The sequence below is a fragment of the Thermothelomyces heterothallicus genome (assembly GCF_042370625.1).
Source record: "Thermothelomyces heterothallicus CBS 202.75 unplaced genomic scaffold P884_scaffold_1, whole genome shotgun sequence".
NCBI classification, from domain to species: domain Eukaryota; kingdom Fungi; phylum Ascomycota; class Sordariomycetes; order Sordariales; family Chaetomiaceae; genus Thermothelomyces; species Thermothelomyces heterothallicus.
The window spans coordinates 777,291-802,975 of record NW_027192562.1 but is presented as its reverse complement, the minus strand read 5'-3'; the positions used below and the strand labels follow the sequence as shown (position 1 = coordinate 802,975).

Here is a 25,685-nt window from a genome sequence, read left to right as displayed (position 1 = left end):
AAAAAAAAAAAAAAAAAAAAAAAAAAAAAAAAAAAAAAAAAAAAAAAAAACATGGGCTACCCTTACGTGGATCGGGATGCACATCTACATTCGATTCCGCCAGCGCAGAAAGAGGCAGCACAAACCGTCGCATTTGCAAAGGTCGGCGGGCACTTGGTATGCTCAGCTTCCTTCCCGAAGTCCTTATACTTGACACCACCGGGCGAGAGAATGTTCCTAGTCCACCTGATTGGAGAGCACGCATGATGTGAGGCAAGAGGCGGTCTGGACACGAACTAGAGGACCATGGTCCCCCCTGAGCTCTGAAGGGTCAACCCGAGTTGGCAGGATGCAATCCGGTTTAACGGCGTGTTAGCATCAAGCCAATGCTCGCGTTTACTCCCTATAACGTAGGCTCAGTCAACATGGTGCGTGGTCACGACGGAACAATGGACGGAACCATGGCACATGCAATAGCTACGCAACTGCTGACACGCCAATCCCGCGTCCCAGTGTAAGCGCCGACAGGAAGAGGCCATGGCCATGGCAGTTTGCTTGGTCCAACGCAGGATGCCAGCGAACCAAGGCCGAGGAGTTGTCAACCAACCCAGATGATCAAACTCGCACTCTAGAACAGCCGGGTGTCTAGACGGTCAACAAGCACCCGGCCCCGGGAAATCCGACCACCAACCCAACCCCCCAAGGCGGCTCGGTACTCGTTGGACCGCAGCAAGAGATCGGCCTGGTTTCTATACAGCGGCAGGAGGACGCTCTGCAGCCCCATGCGACAGTAATGACACCTGAGTCAGATGGCGGTGCCTCTCTCCTCGCCAAGCGCCGTCCTTCTTTTCCCGGCCAGCCCGTGAGTTACAGGCCTAACAACAGGACGAAACGTTATTGTCAATCGCCTGATAACCATTCTGCCTGATCTCAGAACGACGGCAGCCCCCAAACCCTCTTTCTCCCAAATAAAGGAGTCTGGAACTGCCCCAGACGGAAGCATCCATCGTGCCCAATGGGACGGCCACCTGGTCGACGCGACATTCCCAGAAACCCAGTGCTGGAGGTGAAAATGCTCGCCAAAGGAGCGAACGGTATCTCAGGCCGCCGTCATTGCTGCAGCTGGCGGGCTTTTTATTCTGTGTGGCGGGAACGGATCCATCGTGCATAGACTGCGCGCTGTGAGGGCGATTGACTCTGGCGTTATCTCTTCGTCAGGAAATGATATTGTAATGTACTGTACAACAGTTTCGTTAATCATCTACCGGTTACCGGTCGCCGGACAGCGGACAGCGGCTGAGCGATTGTTGGTAGTCGGGGAAGCGGCGGCGCGCAGGGGGGCCTTTTTCTCTCCCGCTGCCCGCGAGAAGGTGAGGCTGCCGATCCTATCCTCTACACCGGAAAGACGGGAGGCTTCATGAATCAAGGTGCTTTCAGGCGACCGGGGAAAAGCAACCAAATCTTCCCCTGGCCCTCGAGCCACCAAAAAAAAAAAAAAAAAAAAAAAGGTGGCAGGCGGGCGACAAGCAGACTGGAACAAGTTCCGGCGGTTGGGAGGGTGTGGATGTATAGTACCCTAGAAAGCCGAGGGGATGTTTCTCCCCCTGATCCGTGGTGGACCGCCTTAACAAGCGAGAAATGTGACGATCCGGCCATTGTGCTAAGTGGAAGTCCCGATGTGAAGCCGAAAAGGCATTCCGTTACCAGCCAGGAAAGGTAAGCCTAGATGAAGTGGCCACCGAATCTGGGCAGACGGTAGATTTTACCCGGATTTTACTCTCGTCTATCAGATCCAACCCCCCTGCTCCCCTCGTTTGTCAAACCTGGCCACCGCGGGACGGGGAAGGGAAGCGAAACAGCAGGATGCAGGTCGCTGTTCATCCATGGCAGCTCCAGGCTTCTGCTCATCGAGGAGCTTTTTATCGGACATGGGGTTCCATCTGGAGCCGTGAAGTGATCGGCAGCCGGCTATGAATGACACCGCGTGATCGTCTCGAGATGGGGCGAAGAGAGATCGAGGAAGGACAATGTTCCGCGCTTGATGCTGACGAACGCCTGGCCGCGTTCATCATTCTCAGGGCTTGCATTCCGTGGTTTCGGTGCTTGGCCGCGCGGTTTCCGTGATCTTCACTCGCAAATTCTGAGGAGGCCCGTCAGATTAATTATCCGCGGCTGGATATTGGTGGACAAGGCGGGGGAACCATTTCTTGGTAATTGGACCCGGGGTTGAATTAGCCGCAGTTTCAAGTCTCTCTTGCATGTGGGAGGGTAGCATCCTGCACCGCAACATCTCGGCTATTGTTTGTCCACATTCGGAAGCCAATTGGTCGGTGATTGCTAGCTGACACACCCGTAATCAAGGCATGACGGGACAACCAAAGAGAACCTTTGCTCGCTGTCTCGAGTTCGGTTTGCAAAGCTAAAGCCTTTCATAAAATTTAACCAAAGTGCGTTGAGAGAACGGCTTGGTCGAGCGAATGAGGATAGGACGCTGCCAGTCGAACGGGCGATGGCTCGATGGCGCTACAGTGGATGGTAGAGAGACCCCCGTCGACGTCTGTGTGCTGCCGCCAGGCAAGTCAGGTCTCAAAACCCTGTTGCTTTGCCTCGAGAATACTTTCTAAATGCCGCTGCTTCGGTGAGAGGGCGGAGAACGTGGGTGTGCGTGTGCGTGTGAGGGTGGAAGAGTTACCGCCATTGTTTGGGTTTCGATACAAACTGTGTGGTCGGCCCAGATTAATGGACTCCGTCACCTACAGATAACTGTCGAGGGAATGGCTTTTTTCCCCGGAGACTCCTAGTTGCAACTACCGGCGGTAGATACCTTGTGGGGTGCCGCGGCAGAGGGCGAGAGCTAAGAAGCGGGCGAGATTGGCAGCCGTCATTCACTTGGTTGTTATCCACTCCTCTACTCTGTGACAACCACCTGGGTCTGCGCTGGGTGATGTCGAGTTTTGACGCAGCTACGTATTTCCAGGGTCGTCGCCTCGTGCGTTATGGCGAGAGAAAGTTCGAGAGCACGGCTGGGGATCGGAGGGTGAATGCGCAGAGGAGACCGATTGGGCGGCCGGCAGTTTGGATCGCTGATTGCCTTCTCGAGACGTCGCCCCGTCGTATTAGCGGGCCAGACAACGACGTCAACCACCAACAAGGCGGCCCGGATATGATTATGAACCCTGCATGCCCTTTACCCTAAACCGACTGGGAGCCCGTGCATAAGATGCCAACAGACACACCACCCGGGTCCTTGGGGACTCTTACAGGGCGCCAAGTGCTAGGCCATCCACCATTCGGATGTTTTCTCCTATGGCTCGGCACGTCGGTAGTCCACTGCAGCGTTTCTTGCAGTCATAACTCTCTGGTATTTGACGGGCCCCAAAACTGAACGCCGTCAGGCAGGAGGAGGCCCCAAGGATAGGGACACAGTTCCTGTGCTGTCTAGCGAGTCAATCATGAAAAACAGTTGTGGGCTTGCGAACGCGGCAAGACAGACATTGGCGCTTTGCAACCGAAAAAGACCAAGGAATGTTGCACAGCAGAATCTTTGACCGGTTCTGGGGGTTTTGAACCACACACTGAGCGCTGCCTCGTGCAGCAACATCGTCGGTCAACCTTGGTAAACTGCAAGACTCCGTGCAGCAAGCAGCAGCTTTGAGGGGGGAGGCCTGAAACACGAGACCGTAACTGACGGGACGGCCCATATTTGGCTCCCAAAGCAATCCGTAGAGTGGACTTGAGCCAGATGACCTACCAGGCCTCCGACAAGACTGGCCACTGGGAAGAAACCGTTTGCGGACTGTGCTGGTGTGGTGACTGCTTATTGGGATGATTATGGGGCTGTTGGGGATGTTGCGGCGCCGAACAAAGGTCCCATTTACTTGCCGCGTCCACAAAATGCCAGGTTTTGGGACGTCGTGGCGATGGCTCAGCCCGGCTGTCGTCCATGAGCTTGTCCGCGGAGCCCAGGTAACCCCCCTGCATATGCAGTAACAGAATGGGGGACACTGTGGGATAAGGTATAGTAGGTAGTTCATCCAATGGGGGCAGCGCACCAGGTGACGTTCGTCGATGCCACCGTCTGTCAATATCTTTTGTCTCAAGGTCCTACATAACCGGTGGCGAAAGCGCGGCGCTCGTGACAGCTCGTTGAAGGGTCGGACTGCGCGAGTCAGCATAGGTGAGGAGATGCCGTACGGAATACATACTTACACGGACCTGACACCGAGGAGATGGTGCAGTTTCGAGCCAAGGTTGCCATGGGAGCTTGGTATAATCTGCATCCGTAGAAGCACGCCCACAACAGCTGGGCTGCACGTCCGCCCGCGCGCCCGCGAAGACTCACAAGAACTAATCCGTACGGTGTACAGTACACCACCACCCAAACAGGCGCCTTGTCTCTTTGTTGCAGCTGACTCGGTATGAACTGTGCAAGAACATCAATGCAACGGGACCGACAGCTACACAGCATGTGTGCTCTTCCTTGGGGCCATCGTGCCAGTATGGTGTCGTGCACGCCACCACAAGGCCGGGGTCGTGGCATGTAACTATGTATGTACAGTACCGGCCGAGACAGACGGCGCTCAGCCTTTGTCCGCTGCCGAGTCCCCACAATGGACGGGACGATCATGATCCACTGGGAAGCGCCCAACCCGAAAGAAGCATAGCCGCATTGACGCTTGATTCTGATCTCTGCCGAACATCGACCACGGCGGGGTTTGTATTTCTCCTCCATTTTGCTTCGTACTCAAGCGAGAGAGAGCGCGCTGCTGACCGGTACGCATACATACTATGTATCGGTGCCTAGACGGATGTATGTACGCTACTTGTGTGACGAAGCTTTTGATGTCCACGAAGGTGGCACGAGTCAAAGAGCCAGCTGCCGGTCGTTGGCGTCATGCTCGGCCAGCGGGCTGAACGCCGACTTGCTGGGCGCTTGCGTCCGGCGCCGGCTCGGAGAAGGGGCCAAATGCCGACAGGCTTGTCGAGGGGAGCCAAGCATGAAGCTGCGGATTAGCCATATTGTTTGAGCGACAACTCAACCTCTTCCCCGCCGTCTCAACATGGGGCGCAGAGGGAAACCGGGAACCGGGGTCGCATCCCTCCAACCACGGCCGTTGGCGAACCATGTCTTGCCGTGTCAGACCCGGGCCCCTTGGCAACATGCAACATATCTGTGTTTACACTAATTGGCGCCCTGCCGAAACGTTGTAACGTCGAGTCCCATTGATTTGCTCTGGTGCGCTGTACCACAACAGAGGCAAACCTCTACTCCGCACCGTGTCTTGAATATCGAGGCTAGCCTGCCTGTTGCTACAATCATGAGTCGAGTTCCTGGAATCCGGGACCTGAGCTCGGGAGACTAGGTCTCATGGCTTGTAGTTATGGCGCTGCCTGGAGTGTCGGCTGCATCGAGCCTGGGTGAGCGGGCGACTTTGCTCTCCAAGACTCTGTACGGACTGCACGTATGTATACTAATGTGGGCGTGAGTGACCTTCGATGACTCTGATGACCCGCAAAGTCGGTCCGCAGAAAAGAAACGCCGCCAAGACCGAGGGCCCCAGGGGGCTTGATTGCGGTTAGCGGCTTCTCGAGCCGCGCGGAGCGTAGGCGGTTGTGGACCCCCAGCGATGGAACGCCACCTCGGAAGCCGTTGCGAGGCGTTGACGACAAAAAGCAACTTCTCGTCGGTCTGCTGCGTGGCCGCCGGGAATACACACATGCTGCGTATCTGCACGAGACAGCTGCAAGATGGGGATCGGAGCGGGTCCAGGTCATGAAGTCGCCAATTGACCACGCGGTGGCTTGAGACGGGGTCTTTCTATCCGCAGCCTGGTCAGGCCAGCACGTTTCTTCTTTCATTTTGTCTTGTTTTTCTCATTCGTTGTTTATGCGAAGGACCGAATGTGCCGCCCAATTGCTGGGATTCAACGAGTCTCGTGTGCTCATCGCTGTTGTTCATCCGCAGCATTGAATGGAAGCCAGCAGCCAGACGGTTTGGCCGAGAGAGAGACACTGGCGGATCCGTTACGGAAGAGCGCAGAGGCGAGGAACTGATCAGCTAGGTAACAAATGAATCCCACCCGGTGGAAAGTCGGTTTGAAGATCCTGCGGAATCATCGCAAAATGAAAAGTATGAGAGGGACGGCACGGCTATTGTCCACTGCAGCAAGAGGCGAGCACGGCCAACCTCTGCTGCCCGGTGACGGAGCTCGAATGCGAGCAATCAATTGCAGGCGGCGGCCAACGGTACGGAATACGCAGTAACTGATCCGTACCTTCCTTACCTACCTTCTAGCTATCCACACTTTCAAGTGTGGAGCAAACATTCTTTGGGAGAGCGACAGGGAAGCGACTAGCTAGGGTCTTGCACGATGCTCCACCTATGCTCCACCAAACTGTATTCTAGCGCCAATTAGAAGCTGGCTGCGACTGCCGTAACCGGGAGATGGGGTTCCCGCCGAGCCTTCCCACACCGTCCCGCCCCCCCTCTGCCCTGTGGGCGCGCAAATCCTTCCTTCTGGGAGGGAAGAAGTGTATGTACGGATTACTGTGGTACGGAAGGAATACGGAATAACCACATGCGGGCACACTAACAGTAAATTTCGCCGTGAGGACTGCCACTGCCAGCTCTGGGATGGTGACAGGTTGCCCGCCGCAGACCTGCCCAGTCAGGCAGGAACAGCCGGTGGAAGCGCTCCCTCCGCACAAACCAGGAATGACCCAAAACCTTTGAGTCAAGTGGGTACGATCGGCCATGCAACTCGCACGAGATCTTCACTCGGTTGCCCCGACAGGGACACTTCGGCCACGAATCTTATTGTGGGAGCATCCCGGGTTTTTGTGGAATAATTCGACAGCTGTGTCTGAGAAGCCATTGCACGCACGCGCGGTCCGGAAAATGGGGTTTTCCTTTTGTTCGATGTTCAGCCCGTCTCCGGGGCCGCTCAGAGTTCATGGTCAGCGCCATGGCATGTCTGGCCATGCCACTTGCGCGCTCTTGGTTTCCGATGCACAACACACAAGAGGTCTCGCGCCCATGTGGCACTCTGCCACGCACCCAGCTCAGGCCCTGGAAGCTTCAACGGTGCCGGCTCGGCTCCGGCACAGGATATGTACCGTATGTTTGTACACGTATGGTGTGTACAGTACAACAACAGTACGGATGTTATACCGAAGTGGCCAAGTGCTTCTGGTCGGCCTGCGAAACCGCTGCCATTTACGTAGTACGAGGAAGAACACCAGAATGGTGCTGGCGATGGGGTTTCTTGTGTAAGTTAGGCCCGCCGATCTTGGCTGACCCGATGCAGAAGCGTCTGTATGTAATCCGTACATACATATGGACATACATACATACAGTACGGATTACATACACTACAAGAGCCGGACTGCGCTGTCGACGCGCCCGCGCGCGTGTGTGAGCATGCACAGAGTACCACTGCGTTGCAAAGGCAGCGTGCCGGGTACAGCATCTGAAAACATATGTACGTATCCTAGACTTTCAACAAGCATGTACGAGGGTATGTTCCCTACAGTTCATGCTTCTTGAACACGCGTCCGTGCTGGTCCAGTTTCGACCGGTCTGCAGCATCGATGCTCTCTACCCGGGCCCTCGGCCGTCCGGGCGGTCCTCGAGGTATCGCCCATTCGATACGGAGGACTCGACCCACATACCTACCGACTGTGTATGTACTATGGTACGGACTCCTGCAACCGGGCGGCTCACCCCGCGGAACTTGTACCCCTGTCGTTATTGGCGCTTTATGGCCCTAGAGAATGGTTCCTTACGAGACGCACCACACTACGGAAAGGTGCCCGATCAAGGAGTCTAATAGGTTCGGACTGATTGCAGTGACGGGGAGGGATGTCGAGCCACGGCACTTCCGTCTGGCTTCCGGCTTTGGCCAAGGCCCGTTGGCCTGCCTGGTTGAATGCCATGATCGGCCCCTGAGATCCCTGCCGAGCAATCTGCAAAGAGACTCTCGGGGTCCGTTTAGTCAGGGATTTCGAGCAGGACCGAGCTACCGACCTACTCTACCACACTTCGTAAAGGGAAGAAGACTTGGCTGGCTTCCTCCACACGCAGCACAGAGTAGTGTATGGATGGATGGATGTACTGTACCTCCGTACCTCCAGCACACTACGAGGCAGGATGCCGAAGCACGTTCCCTTGTTGATATTAACACCGGCATCCCCCTTTCAATCTCTCTGGCCATGGCCTACCAGCCCGGCTTTGCCATATTGCTCTGACACCTCCCGACCGACTGCAACCCTGCCATCCCAGCTCACCTGCGCCGGTTCCCCAGACTTGCCGGGCCCCTTCTGCCGGGCCCATCCATCAGGAACCGGGTCCTCTCCGGCTTGGAGCTGGTGATAAACGACAGAACTTCCCTGCAGATTTCCCCAGCACTACCTAGCGCCCTCAAGATTCGATCTGTCTACTGGAATCCTCCACTTTTTTTCTCCCCGCGCGCCCTCATAGCACTCTATACTACAGGTTTCACGATAAGGATAGATTTCGAGTCCATTCCTCCTCTTCCATCCAGCAGTGGTGGCAGGAGACCATCGTCAACCTCTTTCAACGGTCCGTGACACAGTCCTTCCCGACAAGTGGCAATCCGGGATACAGCATCACTCGACCCGGACTCGAATTGGCTTGCTGCAGCTGCATGAGACAGCCGCACAACGACCCAACGCCGTGAAGAGGGGCTTGTTCCACCAGGATCGGAGCAATCGCCGTCAAAGCATCGAAGACTGCGGAATGCGCTAGCTGTTGCCCGGAGCTGCAGTGCCTGTACGAGTCCATTCCGCCATACGTGTCCCACGCTGAGACACGCCCAAGCCCCGGCCCAGAACCCGGCTGCCGGATTCGTGTTGGTGCTGCTCCAGTGGCCGTCCCTTCTGTAAAGGCTGCCCAGCTTCGGTCGACTCCCACGGCAGGCTTGGATCGACACAGGCTGACCGGGGGCTTGTGAAGGACTGAAGAAGCACGCCTGGCTATTGTCTGCGTGTCCGCCTCTCCTTCCTATCCCCCCTTTTCCCTCCAGATGTCTGCAGCGGTCGACTCTGTTCATCACAGCCTTGGCCGTCATTCCCATCTGGACGGCATGGCTCAGCATCACGGATTCCACGAATCATACGCTCAGGGGCATGGGCGGTATGCTACAGAACAGCAGCATTTCCAGCAGCCGTCTCAAGCAAGGCAGCTTCCACGATTGCCGCCCGTGTCTACCATAATACCACCCGCATCATCCGGACCCTCGCCCGTTCTGTCCAGCGGTCGCGACGCGCCTTACTATGGCGGGCGACCCAGCTATTACTCCGAATACGCAACTCCCTCGCCCGTCGGCCAAACACCGCCGCTCCTGCCCATCCCAAACAGCGACCCTCACCCCTTGTCAAAGCGAGCGGTGGATCTCCGGCGTTCACCAACCCTGTCGTCGACGGCCAGCGACAGGTCAACCGAAGAGATGATGGCTCACGAGCTGCGTCTAAGGCAGATGAGCAGCAGCTTGCATGACCCCCACGGTCAGAGCCCAACATCTCGTCAGCCTCTTTACTATCCGTCCCCGCGGTCAAGGGGGGGTTCCTTACAATTTGACAATGCTCTCCCTCCAATATCAGCCAACGCTCCCTCAGCAACACCCTATCCCTCCTCGTCCGTGATGAAAACCAACGGGCAAGCCGTGACAGCACAAGCACCGCGCAGCCCGCCGAGCACGCAACCCTCCACCTCCCCGCGGCAAGAGCCCAAATGCATGAGCATCTCGAATCTCCTGAGCACGACGAGCGACGGCAGCGCTGCACTCGCCGCCGTCACCAGCAGTTCCAGCAGCAGCAGCAGCGCCTCCGCCAAACCCGCCCTTCCTCCCGCAGCAGCAGCAGCAGCAGCAGCAGCAGCCCCGCGACGCCCGACCTCGGAATACCGCATCAACGTCCGGCAGCAGCCCCTGGCCGCCCGCAGCTGCGGCTTCGGCGAGCGCGACCGGCGCGTCATCGACCCGCCGCCGATCGTGCAGCTGACCATTCACGACCCGGGCCTGAGCGAGGACGAGATGGCGCGGCGTCTGCGGCACCAGTTCTCGGTCGTGCACTGCTCCATCTGGGACGACGAGGGCTCCAGGGACATGAGCAGCATGCCCGAGGACTTCCGGCAGCAGCGGCGGCTGATGGGCACCCTCGTGGCCAGCCCCTTCGTGGGCCTCGACGACCGCGGCGAGGAGGGCTGCTTCTTCTGCTTCCCCGACCTCAGCTGCCGCACCCCGGGCCGCTTCCGCCTCAAGTTCGCCCTCGTCGTCCTCGACCCCGCCCACATGTGCACCGGCGACCGCTCCGCCATCGTCGCCACCGCCATGAGCGAGCCCTTCCAGGTCTACAACGCCAAGGACTTCCCCGGCATGCAGGCCAGCACCCCGCTGACCAAGAGGCTCAAGGAGCAGGGGTGTCTGATTAGTATCAAGAAGGGCAACGAGAGGAGGGAAGGCGGCGGTGGTGGAGGAAAGAGTAGTAGCGGTGGTAGCGGCGGCAAAAATGGGAAAGGAGAAGAGCCGGAGGAGGAGGAGGAGGAGGAGGAGGAGGAGGAGAACGACGACGACGATGATGAGGGGGACGGAGTGGAAGACAACAGGTCTTCTCCCGATGGTAGTGCTGGTGGTGGTGGTGGTGAGGAAGGAAAGAGGAGAAAGAGGATCAAGAGGTAAAAAAAAAAAAAAAAAAAAGGAAGGCCACTCCGCCTCCTGCTTTGGCTTAAAAAAACCAAAGGCTTTCTGATCTCTTTGCAAAACGACTCGGGGTTGATTGGGGTTAAAACAAAGGGATTTGGGGTTTGGACGCCTGGCGTTTTTGTGTTGTTTGAGCGATTTGGGTGTCACGGTCGAGGATGACGTTGCTGGAGCACTGATACCTCTTATTTTTTTTTTGTTCAATGAACGGCTAGGAAACGGTGTGGGGTTATATACGGAGTGAGTTTACTTTTTCTGTTTCTGCCGTCTTATCCTCCTCGGCGAGGGATAAATGAAATGTCTGATCGAAATCATTCTTGTCCTCGAAGATGTATCTGTTTGAGTGAAGTGGCTATGGCCGAGGGATATACAGAACAAGCGGATGGGGAAGGATACCCTGAGAGCCGTCTACGATACCATCTACAAATCAACATGCAGGCCCCGTGGCATATTGATAGCCGCGTTGGCTCGGCCGACGGGATGTGATTGAACGGGGATACGAAGAGGCCAGAATCCGACTCATTCATCTCTCGGGGTCGAAAAGAGAACAAAGACTGAGCGGTGTGCTTCGGCGAGCCATGTGTGTTGACCATAACAAGTCGCTTGGGCTCAATGAGGAGCCAGTTTCTTCACTCTTCAAGGAAGGTCCGCGGACACTCGGGACCGATGCTTCAGAAGAAAAGAACGGTGCCAAAAGCAGGCGTTGCGAACCCACTCCCCCCCCCTTCCCCCTAACACCGTGAAGCCCGGTTGATTTCTCTTGATATCTCGTGTAGACAAGCGATACAGCCCCAGCACACAAAAGAGCAGACATGAGCCCTGTCTTTGCAGAACAAGTAGTGCCCCTGACGGAGGGTTGACATATGGAAACCACTTCTACCGTTCCCACCCTAAGATCGAGGACCGCTCACGCCAGATACGTGTACGATCCATCCTCACGCTCCAGATAGTCCTTCTCAATAAGTCTATCAACCATGTTAGTGGTGGCCATCGAAAATAAAAAAAAAAAAGGGGAGGGGGGGAGTTGGCGAAAAAGAAAAAAAATAGGAGAAAACGTACTTGTCGATATTCGCCTTGATATCCGCCACGTCCATGGCGCCCCTGCTCTTGGTCTGGTTGATGACCTCGGTCACGAGCTGCACGTGCGTCATCTTCTTCCGGCTCTTCATGATGCGGACGATGGCCGCCTGCGTCTCGAACTGGCGGTCGGCCGCGACCTTTTGGTGCGTCTCGCGGTTCTCCTCCTTGGTCTCCTTGAGCTGGATCTGGTTGATCTTGACGCGGAACTTGGGGTCGGTGAAGGCCTTGTTGACGGTGAAGGTGTCGGTGGGCGACACGTCGCGGCCCTTGGGGTGCTTGGTCAGCACGCGGGCCTTGCCGCAGGCGAGCGACTGGAGGGTGCGGTCGAGCTCGCCGCCTTGGAGGCCGGTGGACTGCGAGATCTGCTCGTACGAGAGCACGCCGTCGCCGTCGTTGTCGTTTTCGACCTCGTTGAAGAGCATGAGGACGGCGGCCTGCGGCGCGCTGACGAGGAGCTCCTTGGGGCCGCGGTTGAACTGCGCCTTGATGACGCAGTGGGCCATGTTGTGCTTCCACGTGAGCCGCCTGCCGGTGTGCTTGGACTTGTAGTACCCGTCAAAGGTGTTGATCTGCTCGAGCACCTCCTTGGGGAGGTTGACCTTCACGTCGGGGAAGGCGGGCCACGCGGCGGCCGAGAGGATGTTGACGGTCAGGTCGACCCCGGCCGTGTCCCGGCCGGTGCCCGCGAGCCACTCCTTGTAGGACGCCATCTCCTCCTTGGCCAGCTCCTGGTCCTTGAACATCTGCTCCAGGTTATGGGTGAAGCTAGAGCCGCACTCGACCTTGAGCTTGGCGAGCATGCTGCGCTCGGCGTCCTGGCTCGCGCTACGGCCGAGCAGCAAGCGGCGCGCCAGGTCTTTCTTGTAGAAGGCCTCGAAGATGTCCTTGCCCTCGATGAAGCGGAATAGCTCGAGGCCGTGGTCCAGCTGCCGGTCTAGCTCGGCATCCTCGTCGGCCGTGCTCGCCAGACCGCTCATCTCGGCATCCGCCCGGTCCTTCATGTCCGACAAGAGCGACTTTGGGAGCGTCTTGAGCCCCCCGCGCAGCAGCATGTCGATGTACTTGGCGACCATCTCGCCGACCTTGGACGTGCTGGTGTTCCAGACGGCGGTGTTCTTCCTGTCGTTGATGAAGTGGGCGAACGACTCCCTCAGGGCATAGTAAAAAACGTCGTCTTTGGAGAAGGCATCCCGTATGACGACGTCGAGCGACCGCCTCAGCTCCAGTAGGCGGATGACCATCTCGTCCCCCCTCGTCGTGTCGCGGACGATGGCGGAGCCCGTCTGGCGGATGAACTGTTCCCAAGGCCCCTTCAGCCGCTTCTGCAAGCCCGACAGCTTGAGCAGCTCGTAGAGCGCTTTCACGGACTCGACGTCTTGGGCCTCGAGCAGCTTGGCCACGCTGCCCGTGTCGAGGAGCTTCTCCGAGTACTTCTCGATCAGGACGTGGTGGGCGTCGCCGAGCAGCTGCCGCTTCGTCGTGCTCTCAAAGTTGAAGCCGTCGCACCTGGCGGCCTCCCTCTCCAGCAGCGCGGCGACGGCGCCGATGTAGTCCTTCAGGCCGTAGGCGGCGCTCACCTCGCTGGCAAACTGCTCAAAGTAGCGATGCGACCGGACGAGGAACATGGGCTCAAACGACTTGCCGTAGACGCCGCAGAGCCTCAGCATCGCGATCGCGTCTCTCAGCAGGACGTCGTCCACCCGCTCGTCTCCCTGGCGCGCATAATCTACCAGCCGGCACGCCCCCTCCAGCACGGCCTTCCCCTGCGGCGAGACAGCCGCCCCCTTGGACGACCCGAAGACGGCCTTCCGGAAGAGGGCGATGCCCATCTCGTTGATGCCCTGCTTTCCCTTCCCGCCATCCACCCCGCCCTGCTGCAACAACAAGTACCCCCGATCCAGGTAGCTGTAGATCCCTCGGATCACGAACACGACCTCGTTCCACCGCCTCCACCTGGCCACCACCCCGCGGAGCAACACGTCCCCCGCCCCGGCAGCGCCGCTCTCCCCGCCAGCGGCGGCGGCAGCAGCAGCAGCAGCAGCAGCATTCGAGGACGAGGATGGGGCGGCGTCCCGCTGCGCCTCCCACAAGCCGCCCAGCATGTCCGCGCTGGCGAGCCAGCCCTCACAGCGGGCGCGCAGCCGCTCCGTCAGCTCGGCGGCGTCGCCCTTGCGGCAGATGTCCTCGACGCCGCGGTACAGACGCTCCATGGGCTGGGCGGTGGGGCGGCCGGCGAAGATGCTGGACAGCGCGGCGTCGAGGTCGGCATGTATGCGGGCATAGTAGGCCTCGATGGAAGTCGGAGTCGTCGGAGCGGAAGAAGAAGAAGAAGAGGAGGAGGAGGAGGAGAAGGAGGAGGAGACTGCTGCTGCTGTGGATTGGGACGCCACCGGGCGGCGGAGGTTCTTGATGACGAGCTTGCGGGAGCCGAGGTGTGGTTGGAAGGCGGGGCGTGGCTGGTGGTGGTAGTGCGGGTGCGAGGGGCGAGCGGCAGATGAGTTGGGTATGGAATCTGTTGGGCTGTTTGTGAGGTCGATTACCTCGGGCCGCTTGCCCTGAACCTTGGCGGACATGGTGACGGGAGTGGTTGTGGTGTTGTTGGCGGCGGTGGTCGTTGTGGTGGGCGGGGTGTAGTGCTCGGAGCGCGGGCGCTTGGAGTTGGAAGTCAAGGCGGAGCGGGGCGCGGCCGAGTCGGGGTCGTAGTCGGGTTCGGGATCGGAATCGACGCGCGGTCGGCGCCGGGGAGCCGAGACAGAGGAGCTCGAGCTCGGGAAAGACGTCGTGCTTGGGTTGGACGGGCCAGGAGCGGGCGGTATGTACGGCGGAGGCATGAAACGAGGGGATCCAGCCGCGGGACGGTGCCTCGAGCAGCCGGGAGAAGATAGTGTTGCTTGGTTTTGCTGGACACTGCCGCGGAACAATTGAGCCAAAAGTACAGATAGATTACTTCGATTGTGCTTTATCGTTGCTGAGTGCTTCCTTTTGCGAGTCGGCGGATCAATCGCGTAGTTGGCTGTCCAAAGAAGGAAATTTAGGTTTTGTCGAGACCCAACACCCGGTCCAGTTGGTACTTTTTGAACAGCAGACCTTCGGGGCTGCTTGCGTGGTGGTTGAGAGTGAGAGAGGTCGGTCGGCCGGACTTAAGGTGCATTCGAGTAACTAACTGGTAGGTTAGTGAATGCTCTCGCTATCGATAAGGTTGCTTCCCCTCCGTAGCGATCCGCTAGCGTAATCCGCGGGTGGTGGGGCCGCCTGTTTCTCTGGCATTGTTAGGTACCTTAGTTTTCTAGAGGAACGACTTTTTAGATCAAGCAAAGACACAAACTGCCTTAATCACAGAGCACGTTAAGGGAACTATCCAGCTCAATGAACATTTGCACGCCTTTTGACGGCACCAGGAAATTTGGGACGAAGCCAAGTTGAAAGATCAAAGTTCAACAAGAACATCGAGTTGGATCCGGAGGTTCTCTTGGTTACACACGTGTGGCGCTTCTACTCTGCGTCTACGGGGTTCCTGTCCATATATACATCCGTACCTATATATGTATGTACATGTACATGCAGCGATTGCTCTGCTTCCTACGCGCCTTGCATCTCCCACGAACACTCCTAGTGAGGACACAACTCTCTTACCGCTTCGAATGCGCTTCGAAGCGTACCGATGCTTTCTCCTGCGCATTCGCAAACCTGCCCAAATACCTATGTAAGGTACGTAGCAGCAGCAAGAACCAGGACAATGGGTGTGCGCCGCGGGCTCTGCATTGCACACTTGTTTCTACCCGGCAGGGCTCGATGCTGTCGATTGGCTACACGTAGTGCAAATCTCGGTTCCTAGGTAGGTCATGTAATCCGTAGTTGTGTGAGTACCAATGATCCCGGCTCTGACAAAGCGGGGCCAGCTACTGGCTTTTTATTTAGATGGTTAGAACTCTCAAGGGGAAACGGCATAACAGGAAAAGCGTCCCGGCCTCAAAAGATCAGTCGCATGTGTCTCCAATAGCAAACCAAAAACAGAACATTCGACTGGCTCGGGTGCATGACTGTGAATTATCACCGTTCGTGCTACAATGGATCTGTTCATTCTTGTGGCATAGGTAGAAAAATGCATGTAATCCGTAAAGAGCAGGGAGTGTATTCCGTCGAATGGATATCCACGGAGTAATAGTCCCCCAGCCTTAACTGTGGAGACAACGGTAAATTTCACTACGTCACAAAATCTTGGCTCCTTTCTCCCCACCTTCTCCACAGAAAGAACCTTCGGATGCATCCCTGGCCTGGCCTCAATTCAAATGTGGCACCCCTTCACGATTTCCGACTCTGACTCAAGGCAGAAAACCCTGATCCTTCATTTGGCGCTCCCGACCCAGACTTATGTGTCTGGCCTGTCGGTGGGTGGAGTTCAATGCTTCATCGGATCTCGATCACCCGTTACCTTGTTCACTGGATGTAATATTTTTTTTCCCTCCTTTTAATCATCACCTCATATTTCTTCTTCTGTATCCATTCTTCGAATACCACCTGTTTATTCCTACCTACGCTCCTACCTACGCAGTCATTCCTTACGCCACCGACCTGTCATCCCAATGGCGCCCCCAACCGCGCCCCTGAACCTCGACGTCGAGGCCATCTCGGGCATCTGCGGGTATGATCTCTTTTCCCGCGCTTCCTCCCCCCACCCCCTTTTCGTCCTCTCCTCCTTAATTCTCTCTCTTTCCCCTTTCTACCTCGAGCAGAAATCGCCCTCCGCTAACGGCCAGCGGCCCCCCCCCCCCGGGGGCAACAACGCCGCAGTTCCATATCCATCGCCTGCTGGGTCGTCGTCTTCTCGCCGCAGATCATCGAGAACTTCCGCCGCAGCAGCGCCGAGGGCCTCTCGGTCCAGTTCGTCGTCGTCTGGCTGCTCGGCGACGTCTTCAACATCCTCGGCGCCGTACTGCAGGGCGTCCTGCCGACCATGCTCGTCCTCGCCGTCTACTACACCATCGCCGACATCGTCCTCCTGCTGCAGTGCTTCTACTATCGCGGCTTCACCCTGAGCGACGACGTCGTCCCGCCGCCCGAGCCAGCGTCGAAGCCGAAGCGGGGTGCGGAGAGGAACCGGAGCGGGAGCGAGGACGGTAACGGGAACGGGCACGGGCACGGACACGTGGGCGAGCCTGACGAGCGGACGGGGTTGCTTAGTGGCGGCAGCGGCGGCGGCAATACTAATGCTGCTACCCATCATGAGCGGTCGCAATACTGCAGCTTTGAGGACTACGAGCGGCGGGGGTCCTGGACGCACCTGTCGCCGGCCGTGCCGTTCGTGAGCGAGGAGCCCGTGGCGGCGCCCGCGCTCGCGCCGACGACGTGGCTGCAGGCATTTGCGTTCAACAGCCTGGCCGTCCTGATGGTGTGCGCCGCGGGCGTTGCCGGGTGGTGGCTGAGCCGGACGTACGGAAGGGGCGGAGGCGGGGCCGGCGACGGCGACGGCGACGGCGAGAAGCCGGGCGGAGGAGCTCAGCAGGATCCGCTCGAGTTCAACCCGCTGGGCCAGGTATTTGGCTGGCTCTGCGCCGCGCTGTACCTAGGATCTCGGCTGCCCCAGCTGCTGCTGAACTGGCGGCGCAAGTCGACCGAGGGGGTGTCGGTGCTCTTCTTCCTGTTTGCCTGCCTCGGCAACCTGACCTATGTGCTCTCGATCCTGGTATTCGAGCCCGAGTGCGAGGGGGACGACGGGTGCCGACCGGGCGAGGCTGCCCATATCTTTTGGCAGTACATTCTTGTCAACCTCTCCTGGCTGGCGGGTAGCGCAGGTACGCTGCTGCTGGACCTGGCCATCTTTGTACAGTTTTTCGTGTATAGTAAGAGGGAGGAGGACTCAAGCAGCAGCAGCAGCAGCGACAGCAGCGACGACGTGGGGAGCACGGATGAAGAGGAATGCATCGCCGGACAGGATGCTTGGGACCAGCGGCCTTTACTGCAAAGAACCGATACCGTGTACTAGCCGGACACGGGAATAACAGGGCGTCCTGGGCGGGGAAGGGGAGAATTGTGTGTACCGTAAAATCAATGTTTTTTATTTTTTTTATTTGTTATTTTTTTTTTTTTTTTATTTTTTTTGTTCTGATCGCCAATGAACGAAACCACCTTTGAGATGACGGCACGCCTTTTAGAATTCTGTTCTTCTCTACAGCCACCCTAACCGCTTCCACAAATAACTCCCGCCGCTGAAGAAGGCGGTGGCTCCGGTAAAGGCAATGAGCCCGCCATAGCCGCTGCCGTAGCCGCCAAAGGCATGCCCCTGCCACGGCATGCCCTTGACGAGCGCCTCGCTCAGCGGGCCCGAGACGACGTTCCCGATGCCGCGGCCCATGGCCAGGAAGGCGAACACCATGCTGGGGTCGGCCAGGGAACCGTGCTCGTGGCCGTGCCCGCTGCCGTCCGTACTACCGTCGGACGGAGGAGGAGAAGGAGGAGGCCGGGACGTGATCTCCTTCATGATGCCCGGCCATGCGGCCGAGTAGGAGCCGGCGAAGAGGCCGTAGACGATGCAGAAGAGGTAGAGGACCGGCAGGTTGACCGACATGCCCCACAGCAGGAGGGTGCCGAGGGTGGCGCCGAGGGAGGAGACGAGGAAGCAGCGGGTGACCTCGAGGCGGTCGATGAGCCAGCCCATGGCGACGCAGCCGGCCCAGTTGGCGACGTTGACGAGCATCATGGCGACGACGGAGGGGAGGGGCCGGGCGCCGAGGACGGCGCGGGCGTAGGAGGGCAGGTAGATGCCGGGGAGGAAGTAGCCGACGGCCTCGACGACGTTGAAGGCCTGGTACAGCATAAAGGGCCGCTCGACGACGAAGCGGAGCGAGAAGGGGCGGGCGGCGCTGGCCTGGGCGACGGGCAGGCGGGGGCGGATGAACCAGCTGAGGGGTGCGGTGAGGAGGAAGACGAGGCAGGCGAAGAGGCGCAGGGTGGTGGGGTGGCCGTAGGCCGAGAGCAGGCGCTCGAGCAGGAGCGGGAGGACGACGCCCGAGAGGCCGGTGGCGGACCACATGATGCCGAAGGCCAGGCCGCGGCGGGCGACGAACCACTGCTCCAGGTAGACGATGCAGCTGGCATAGGCGATGGAGCCGCCTACGGCGTAAAAGACGCCCTGCGTCACGATCAGGTGCGTCACCGTGGTCGAGAAGGAGCTCAGCGCGATCGCGAGGCACATTAGCAGCAGGCCCAGGATGGTCGAGTACCGCGCCGGCTTGGGGAAGCGGCGGTGCGCGTACATGACGAGCGGCGTCGACAGGTACATGATCCCCTATTGAAAAAGGAAAAAAAAAAAAAAAGACATCAGGAAGTCAGCAGAGAGGTTTGCTAGGCCAAAAAGAGGCAAAGGTCAAGAGAGGGGATATACGGACCATGGCGCAGGTGCCGATCACGGGTACGTTGGCCGCGCCCGCGAACGGCTCGTGAGTGCTATAGTAGTCTTGAAAGACGCCGAAGCTGTAACTGAAGCCTGATTGGGCGGGAAGCCAAGTGTGTAAGTATGTGTGAATTAACGTATGAATATGTGGTGTTACAGGGGGAGAGGGGGATTAAGAGCCGTCCACCTCCGCTTCTCTTCTCCAAAACACCTGTTTTCGGCGGGCGCTTACCCCAGACGAGCGCCTCAACCATGAAGCAAGCGGCGAGAAACAGGTAGGCGTCCTTGCCGCGGTCGACCGCGGGCAGACCGGGCATCTCGAGCCCGTTCCCATCCTCTACCTGGCGCTCCGGGCTGCTGCTGCCGCTCGTGCGTGGCGGGTTGTCGGGCGAGCTCTGGAGCTCGAGGATCGTCGTGGCGCCCCTTTCTTCTGTCCTCATTGCGTCCGTACGTATGTGCGAGTGTCTCCGGTATGTATCCACATCCGCCTGCGGCCAGTGTTTGGTGCTGAGACCGTGAAAGGACGGAAACCACGAGCCTAGGACTCCAGTCGAGCTTTTTAAGTTCTCGTCGGTGACTCGAAGGACCAAGCGCAGTTGTACCATGGCTCCACACGCGCCCTTTTCGGCGACATGGGGAAGCAGACAGGCGAGCCTAATCAGGATTCTGTGGGCCGCGCCCGAAGGCGACGTGCCCGTTGCATCAGAAAAGTTCGTTGCAAAAAACAGTCAGCGAGAACTTAAAACGACCTCTCGTGGGTTGCCTCGAGGGTAATTTTACTCGAGCTTTGCAGGCCATGCAAGCACATCATTTGAACCTGGATTGCCAGGCAGAGCATGAGTCAAACTCGTGGTCGCAACGCCTGCCGCCGCGGTGAGCCGCACTTTCTCTTCTCGTCATATTTTCATTTCTCAATTCAGTTTATTTCATTCATTTTTCCCCTTCCGCTCTGCACATACATACTTCGTTCCACTTACACCAATTCGTGCTCAAAACGGCACTCTGAACTCCACCACCGGCCGGTCCGGAATCAAACGGGGGATCCGTCAAATCTCAGACCTTTTGAGTAGGCTCACCAGCCGAAAGCCGGAGTTCCAAGATTGCTTGGCGCATCCGTCCCACTTGCGTACTTGCACTCGTAACTAGTTATGCATACTCTGCACGCACGGAGCACAAGTGGCCCGCATCCCGGCGCTCTGGGCCTGCTTGGGTGAGAGGGGCCGGGGGTTGGGGAAAGTGGCCTCCGGACCCATGGCCCGCCGCTAAAAGGTATGCTGTGTAACTCGGCCACAGGACAGTGCGGGGGAAGCCGAGGTTCCCCCCAACACGTTAAACCCCTGGAGAACGGCAACCGAAGGGCGAGGGACCGCGTTTACTGATGATACGTATATAAGTTTTTGGTTTGTAGCCCTTGACTGAGTAGCGCATCATTGGATCACTTTGGCTCTCTGAGCGTCATTCAGCCTTGGTTCTGTTTTTGTGTTCACTTTTCCTCCCTTTTGTCTGTTTTCTTTCCCGGCGCCTTGAGAACAGGTTCTTTTCTTTTCTCTCTCAAGATGACCTCACCCATCAAGCTCGAGTACCGGGGCCGCCTTGCCATCATAACCATAGACAACCCCAAGAAGCTCAATGCCCTCGACCAGACCGGCTATTACGAGCTTGCCCAGGCCCTGCGTGAGATCGCAACCCACGACGAGGTCTACATCACCCTGATCATCGGCAAGGGCCGCTACTTCTCCGCGTAAGCAACCGGTAACCAACTGGCTGTCCTCTCTCCTCTGACTTTTCCATGTCCTACCCTGCCCTGTCCTGCCCTGCCCTGTCCTGCCCTGCCCTGTCCTGCCCTGCCCTGTCCTGCCCTGCCCTGCCATGCATGATGATGTTGCTGACCTCGGTCCGAATCGGGGAGCTCTTGCTTCCCCCCCCCCTCTCTCCCCCCCTTCCCTGCAGCGGAGCCGACGTATCCATCTCGCGGGCCACGCCCGAGCAGGCCTCGGCCCAGACGGGGGGCTCGGCGCGCCGGCACTGGCTGCAGACCTTTGTCGCCTTCAACCTCAACGTCGCCCGGGCCTTCTACACGCACCCCAAGATCCTCGTGGTCGGCCTGAACGGGCCCGTCGTCGGCCTGTCGGCCGCCCTGGTCGCCTGCGCCGACTTCATCTACGCCGCCCCGCACGCCTTCCTGCTCACCCCCTTCAGCTCCCTCGGCCTGGTCGCCGAGGGCGTCGCCTCGCGCGCCCTGGTCCAGCGGCTCGGCATCGGCCGCGCGAACGAGGCCCTCATCATGAGCAAGCGCATCACCTGCGAGGAGCTGCTCGCTGCCGGCTTCGTAAACAAGGTGTTTGAGCAGTGCGGCCAGGGCGAAGGGGAGGACGACAAGTTCAAAGCCCTGGTGCTCAAGGAGATCGACGAGAGGCTCGGCGACCACCTAGTCGGCGACAGTCTGATCGGCATCAAGAAGCTGATCCGGAAGCCCGAGAGGGACGTGCTGGACGCCCAGAACGTCGCCGAGGTCTTTGACGGCTTGGACAGGTTTGTGAGCGGCGTGCCCCAGGAAATGTTTAGGCAGATCGCGACGGGAGCCAAGAAGCACAAACTTTGAGGCTGGAAGGGAAAGGGACTTTCTCATGTGTGTAAAATTTTTTTCTTTTTTTGTTTTCTTTTTTTCTTTTTGTTTAGCAGCATGACCAGCTCCCGCGATGATTGGTTTGGTGAGCTGAACTGAGGAGAGAGTGTGAGGTGTGAGGGACGGGTATATATATTATGTCAATAAGCCAAAGAGCAAGCCAGTCTTCTTGAAGTAGTCCTGTGATGCCTTGACCAGTCTCTCGTTGACCGGACTCTCCAAGCCTAACCTCTGCTGAACGGCTTCTTCGAGCTCCTTCATCGTCTCTCCGGAGCCGAGGAACAGCCCGAGGTAGTAGATGTCCATGAGCCACTGCAGGAGAAGATCTCTGTCGGCCGACCCAGCCTCGGGTTTCCCATCTGTCTTGTCCTCCTCGTCTTTCGCCGCCGCAGCCGCCGCCGCCTCGTCCTCCGTCCCCGTCATCGTCTCCTCGTTCTTCGCCTCCTTCTTCTCCGGCGCATCCAGCGCACCAAGCGCTTGCCGCCAGGCGGCGGACAAGCGCTTGCTGAGGTGGTGCTTCAGCACGGCGACGGCGGCGGGGCTCCACAGGTCGCCGCCGGCGCCGGCCATGGCCACCGCCAGGTTCCTCAGGAACCTGAAGGCGCCCGGAGACGGAGACCCGGGAAGCGCCGGCTCGCCCTCCCAGAGGCTCCTCCCCACCACCGTCTTCCGCGCCAGCGCCACGCCGGCGAACTCGTCCACCGGCGACGCGATGACCGCCTCGGCGACGGCCTCGTGGAGAGACGGCACCGCGGACAGGCCGAAGCCGCGGACGGCCTCCAGGTCGGGCAGCCTCGCCCGGATGTCCCGGAGCAGGCGGACAAAGTACATGGCCACGGCGCCGCTGTCCGGGCCGTCCCGGCGCGCGTCCCACAGCGCGGCGAGCTGGTCGTCGAGCCGCCGGAACGCCTCGACCAGCAGGCGGTTCAGGTGCTCGGCGAGCGCGAGCGGGTCGTCCCTGGAGAGCAGCCTCTGGCGCTCCTCGATGGTCTCCTCGTCCTCGATCTCGTCGACGTCGTTGTCCCAGCGCTGCCGCTTGAGCTGGTCGACCACCTGCCCGACGTCGTCGACCACGTGGAACCAGCTCCTGTAGCTCGTGATGGCCTTGGACACGGCGTCGTTCCTGCCGTGCAGGCGCGCGACGACGTCGTGCGTGAACTGGGCCGCGCCGTTGGACAGGCTGGTGTCGAGCGAGCCGACGTCCCAGAGGCTCGGGTGCCGGTCCGCGACGCCGTCGCGCCAGGCGTCGAGGGCGGCCGACACCTCGGACCCGACGAGGCGCAGCTTGGCCACCTTGGTCTCGAGCACGCGCAGCAGGTGCCTGTTGAGCGCCCCGCGGAGCCGGCCGAGCATCTCGGAGGGGTCGAAGCCGCGGGCCTTGCCGCCCTCGGCGATCCACAGCCGCAGGAGGCTGGTGCGCAGCTCGACGATGGCCTTGAACTCGCTCATGCCCTCGAGCGTCCTCTCGAGCCCCTGCAGCAGGACGTCGCTCCCCTTCCTGGCCCAGCCGGCGAGCATCTCCCGGGCCTGCTTCCCGTCCAGGTCGTCGTGGCGGATGAAGGGGGTGTAGAACTGGATCTCGTCGCCGCACCACCGCTTGTAGATGTCCAGCCTGAGGACCTCCATCTCGCGCAGCGACGCGTTCTCCAGCAGCCGGTCCGCCTTGAGCGCGACCAGCGCCTCGGTGAGCCGGTGCGGGACCAGCGCCTGCACGTCGAGCAGCGTCTTGGCGTACAACCCGAGCGCCCGGAGCACGTCCTTGGGGTTCTTGGGGTTGTTGACCCCGGCCCCGGGCCCCCGGTCCTCCGCCGCGTCGAGCTGCAGGGCCGTGGCGATCGCCTGCGCCCTCACCCCCAGAAAGTGCGCCAGCACGTCCCGGGCACCGGAGCTCGTGGCCAGGCTGTACGCCGCCAGCGCCTGGAGCACGCCCCCCTGCTTCATCGCCCGGTCGCTCCCCGTCCGCAGCACGGCGTCGATGCCCCTCATCAGGCGGCCCCGGTACACGTTCTCCAGGCTCTTGCGCGCCGCCTCCACTTTGCTGCCGCCCCCCGCTCCCGCAGTAGCAGCAGCAGCAGCAGTCCCGTCCAAGCTCTTGACCAGCAACCTGCCCAAGACGTACAGCCTCGCAGCCAAGACCAGCGCCTCCCCCCTCCCCGCTCCGCTTTTTTGATCCTCCCCTCGCCTTGAGGATGACAAAGAAGAAGAAGAAGAAGAAGAAGAAGAAGATGATGATGATGATGATGATGAGCCAGATGCGCCAGCAAGGGTCTCCCTCAGACCCAGGAGGACCTTGCCCAGCCACACCTCCCTCGGCGACAACGACGACGACGACGACGACGACGACGACGACGACGATGACGACAGAGCAGAAGCCGGAGGGGACCCAGAGGAGAAAGAGCGCAGGCCGTGCGCCTTGCCGGCGACGACCCCCCTGCCGCAGCGGGCGCCCATGGCGCCGAGGGCGGGCAGCAGGACGTCTGCGGCGTCGGCGCGCATGGCGACGATGGCGTCGGCGGTGCCGAGGAGCTCGCGGTAGGAGGCGCCGACGCGGGTGCGGGCGCGGGCGCCCAGGTCGTCGGCCTGCGCGTGCAGCGCCTTGTGGATCGCGCGGATCTGCGGCAGCGTGTACGGCGCGTGCGGGAGCGGCAGGGCGGCGGGCCGGTGGTTGTCGGACGGGTCGGCTGCTGGCGGCGGTGGCGGCGAAGAGGAAAAGAGGGCGGCGGAGGAGGGAATGGTGGTTATGTCAAGGTCTGGAGGCAGCGTCGCCATTTTTATTTATCTTCTTTTAAATTTTATTAATTTCTTCCTGATTTTATTTGTTCTTGGTTTTTGTGTTCCCCCGTCTTTTTTTTCTCTATCGTTTCTTGCCGCGAGAGAGTTCGGGGTCGGGTGGGAGTGGAAGGGTTCATCTGCGGGCGCCAATCAGCGCGTCGGTTGGGCCATTGAGGAAATGGTCGATGTCGTGCCGGTGCTCTATCATTCGCGGTTTCTGTGGGAGCAACTCCTCTGTTCCGGGCGAGCAGGTGGTCTGGTCAATGTCGGTGTCGATGCTCTGAGCTGCCCGGTCGTCGCGGTTCCCGAAAGTTGTCTTCCGCGAGTTAGGCTACTGGCTGGACCCTAACCCTGATTATTTAGAATAGACCACAGGCAGGTGCGAATACTCCGTACATGTTGCGGTTAGAGATACCTCAAAACTCAAACGAAAATAAAATTGAACAAAGGCAAAAACAGGCGATGGGGCGAAAAAAAGCGAAAATTAGAGAGTTACACACGGTTCGAAATGGGACATACTCCTGATGCCTTTCCCGCAATTCGTTGGGCATGGTCTTTGCCCTAGACCACTGAGACCACTATACTTCAATGCCCAACGCTCAGAGGATTGATTCCTGCCTCCTTTGCTTGCGGAATGTGTACGACTTTACCCTTCTCCTTCTTCTTCTTCACCATCATCACTTTTTTTCATGTCAATGTTCAACGCAGCCTGGGTTCCTTCTCAACACCAGGCCCACGACGACGAGAAGTATCCAGCAAGCTGCCGAAAGCCGGCCCACCGGACCTTCTTGTCTCCCTTCAGGCCTCTAGCGGGTTCGCAGTCTACGAGTGAAGCAATACTGGTGATGGGTCTCAGGCTGACATCCACTCTAACAATGGCGACTGCTTGTCTATGGTCTTGGCCCAGGAACTTCCGTAGAGCATCATGACGCTCATGGCGAAGGGAGGCACCCAGGCGACCATGTCGTCGTACGTGTGGCCGGTCGGTCCACAGCCGGGCACATTCCCGAGCGGGCAGGTCCGGGTGCCACTGGCGTTACGCTCCCGGATTAGGCCGAGGACGAATTGCCTAAATTCGAGCTGCTGGAGTTGGTCGGCCAGCAGGACCAACAGGGCTCGG

The 25,685-nt window shown here is 59.2% G+C and overlaps 8 protein-coding genes across 8 annotated transcripts; 4 read left to right on the top strand and 4 right to left on the bottom strand.

Moving 5' to 3' along the window:
• Positions 1–3,171: 3,171 nt before the first annotated feature.
• P884DRAFT_265817 (uncharacterized protein) lies at positions 3,172–4,711 on the bottom strand (the record flags this gene model as incomplete). Its single annotated transcript, XM_069441976.1, has 8 exons — positions 3,172–3,309; positions 3,556–3,600; positions 3,731–3,780; positions 3,858–3,983; positions 4,189–4,253; positions 4,322–4,326; positions 4,441–4,523; positions 4,555–4,711. 8 exons carry the CDS (start codon positions 4,709–4,711, stop codon positions 3,172–3,174), a joined length of 669 nt encoding a protein of 222 aa, XP_069301537.1.
• Positions 4,712–6,902: 2,191 nt separating this feature from the next.
• P884DRAFT_304393 (uncharacterized protein) lies at positions 6,903–7,839 on the top strand (the record flags this gene model as incomplete). Its single annotated transcript, XM_069445077.1, has 6 exons — positions 6,903–7,096; positions 7,137–7,294; positions 7,336–7,389; positions 7,474–7,496; positions 7,548–7,659; positions 7,752–7,839. Coding segments are annotated over exons 1-6 (582 nt in total), but the record flags the coding sequence as incomplete, so codon positions are not given.
• A 1,184-nt stretch (positions 7,840–9,023) lies between these two features.
• Positions 9,024–10,676, top strand: P884DRAFT_189815 (velvet factor-domain-containing protein; the record flags this gene model as incomplete). The annotated part of the gene is made up of 1 exon (XM_069437469.1): positions 9,024–10,676. One exon carries the CDS (start codon positions 9,024–9,026, stop codon positions 10,674–10,676), a length of 1,653 nt encoding a protein of 550 aa, XP_069301535.1.
• A 492-nt stretch (positions 10,677–11,168) lies between these two features.
• P884DRAFT_288583 (Cullin family-domain-containing protein) lies at positions 11,169–14,887 on the bottom strand. The gene is made up of 2 exons (XM_069443963.1): positions 11,757–14,887; positions 11,169–11,662 (listed from the first exon to the last, which is right to left on the bottom strand). Exons 1-2 carry the CDS (start codon positions 14,606–14,608, stop codon positions 11,605–11,607), a joined length of 2,910 nt encoding a protein of 969 aa, XP_069301534.1. The 5' UTR covers positions 14,609–14,887; the 3' UTR covers positions 11,169–11,604.
• A 1,211-nt stretch (positions 14,888–16,098) lies between these two features.
• P884DRAFT_253222 (PQ loop repeat-domain-containing protein) lies at positions 16,099–17,817 on the top strand. Its single transcript, XM_069440776.1, has 2 exons — positions 16,099–16,419; positions 16,569–17,817. The coding sequence occupies exons 1-2, from the start codon at positions 16,361–16,363 to the stop codon at positions 17,758–17,760; spliced, it is 1,251 nt and encodes a 416-aa protein (XP_069301533.1). The 5' UTR covers positions 16,099–16,360; the 3' UTR covers positions 17,761–17,817.
• Positions 17,818–17,876: 59 nt separating this feature from the next.
• P884DRAFT_214266 (major facilitator superfamily domain-containing protein) lies at positions 17,877–19,722 on the bottom strand. The gene is made up of 3 exons (XM_069439226.1): positions 19,400–19,722; positions 19,163–19,260; positions 17,877–19,062 (listed from the first exon to the last, which is right to left on the bottom strand). The coding sequence occupies exons 1-3, from the start codon at positions 19,605–19,607 to the stop codon at positions 17,944–17,946; spliced, it is 1,425 nt and encodes a 474-aa protein (XP_069301532.1). The 5' UTR covers positions 19,608–19,722; the 3' UTR covers positions 17,877–17,943.
• Positions 19,723–20,531: 809 nt separating this feature from the next.
• On the top strand, positions 20,532–21,913 carry P884DRAFT_233865 (ClpP/crotonase-like domain-containing protein). The gene is made up of 2 exons (XM_069439897.1): positions 20,532–20,908; positions 21,118–21,913. Exons 1-2 carry the CDS (start codon positions 20,724–20,726, stop codon positions 21,767–21,769), a joined length of 837 nt encoding a protein of 278 aa, XP_069301531.1. The 5' UTR covers positions 20,532–20,723; the 3' UTR covers positions 21,770–21,913.
• On the bottom strand, positions 21,914–24,818 carry P884DRAFT_214258 (uncharacterized protein). Its single transcript, XM_069439225.1, has 2 exons — positions 24,153–24,818; positions 21,914–23,975 (listed from the first exon to the last, which is right to left on the bottom strand). Exons 1-2 carry the CDS (start codon positions 24,560–24,562, stop codon positions 21,929–21,931), a joined length of 2,457 nt encoding a protein of 818 aa, XP_069301530.1. The 5' UTR covers positions 24,563–24,818; the 3' UTR covers positions 21,914–21,928.
• Positions 24,819–25,685: the final 867 nt, after the last annotated feature.

Bases quoted from the DNA above. Each gene is read 5' to 3' on its own strand.
- P884DRAFT_233865 (XM_069439897.1), top strand. From the start codon at position 20,724: ATGACCTCACCCATCAAGCTCGAGTACCGGGGCCGCCTTGCCATCATA. The intron at 20,909-21,117 runs GTAAGCAACCGG...CCTTCCCTGCAG, and splicing joins AAGGGCCGCTACTTCTCCGC to CGGAGCCGACGTATCCATCT.
- P884DRAFT_253222 (XM_069440776.1), top strand. From the start codon at position 16,361: ATGGCGCCCCCAACCGCGCCCCTGAACCTCGACGTCGAGGCCATCTCG. The intron at 16,420-16,568 runs GTATGATCTCTT...ACAACGCCGCAG, and splicing joins GCCATCTCGGGCATCTGCGG to TTCCATATCCATCGCCTGCT.
- P884DRAFT_288583 (XM_069443963.1), bottom strand. From the start codon at position 14,608: ATGCCTCCGCCGTACATACCGCCCGCTCCTGGCCCGTCCAACCCAAGC. The intron at 11,663-11,756 runs GTACGTTTTCTC...CATGGTTGATAG, and splicing joins ATCAAGGCGAATATCGACAA to ACTTATTGAGAAGGACTATC.
- P884DRAFT_214266 (XM_069439226.1), bottom strand. From the start codon at position 19,607: ATGAGGACAGAAGAAAGGGGCGCCACGACGATCCTCGAGCTCCAGAGC. The intron at 19,261-19,399 runs GTAAGCGCCCGC...CCGCCCAATCAG, and splicing joins GGTTGAGGCGCTCGTCTGGG to GCTTCAGTTACAGCTTCGGC. The intron at 19,063-19,162 runs GTCCGTATATCC...CTTTTTCAATAG, and splicing joins TGATCGGCACCTGCGCCATG to GGGATCATGTACCTGTCGAC.
- P884DRAFT_214258 (XM_069439225.1), bottom strand. From the start codon at position 24,562: ATGGCGACGCTGCCTCCAGACCTTGACATAACCACCATTCCCTCCTCC. The intron at 23,976-24,152 runs GTCATCGTCGTC...GTCATCCTCAAG, and splicing joins CCTCCGGCTTCTGCTCTGTC to GCGAGGGGAGGATCAAAAAA.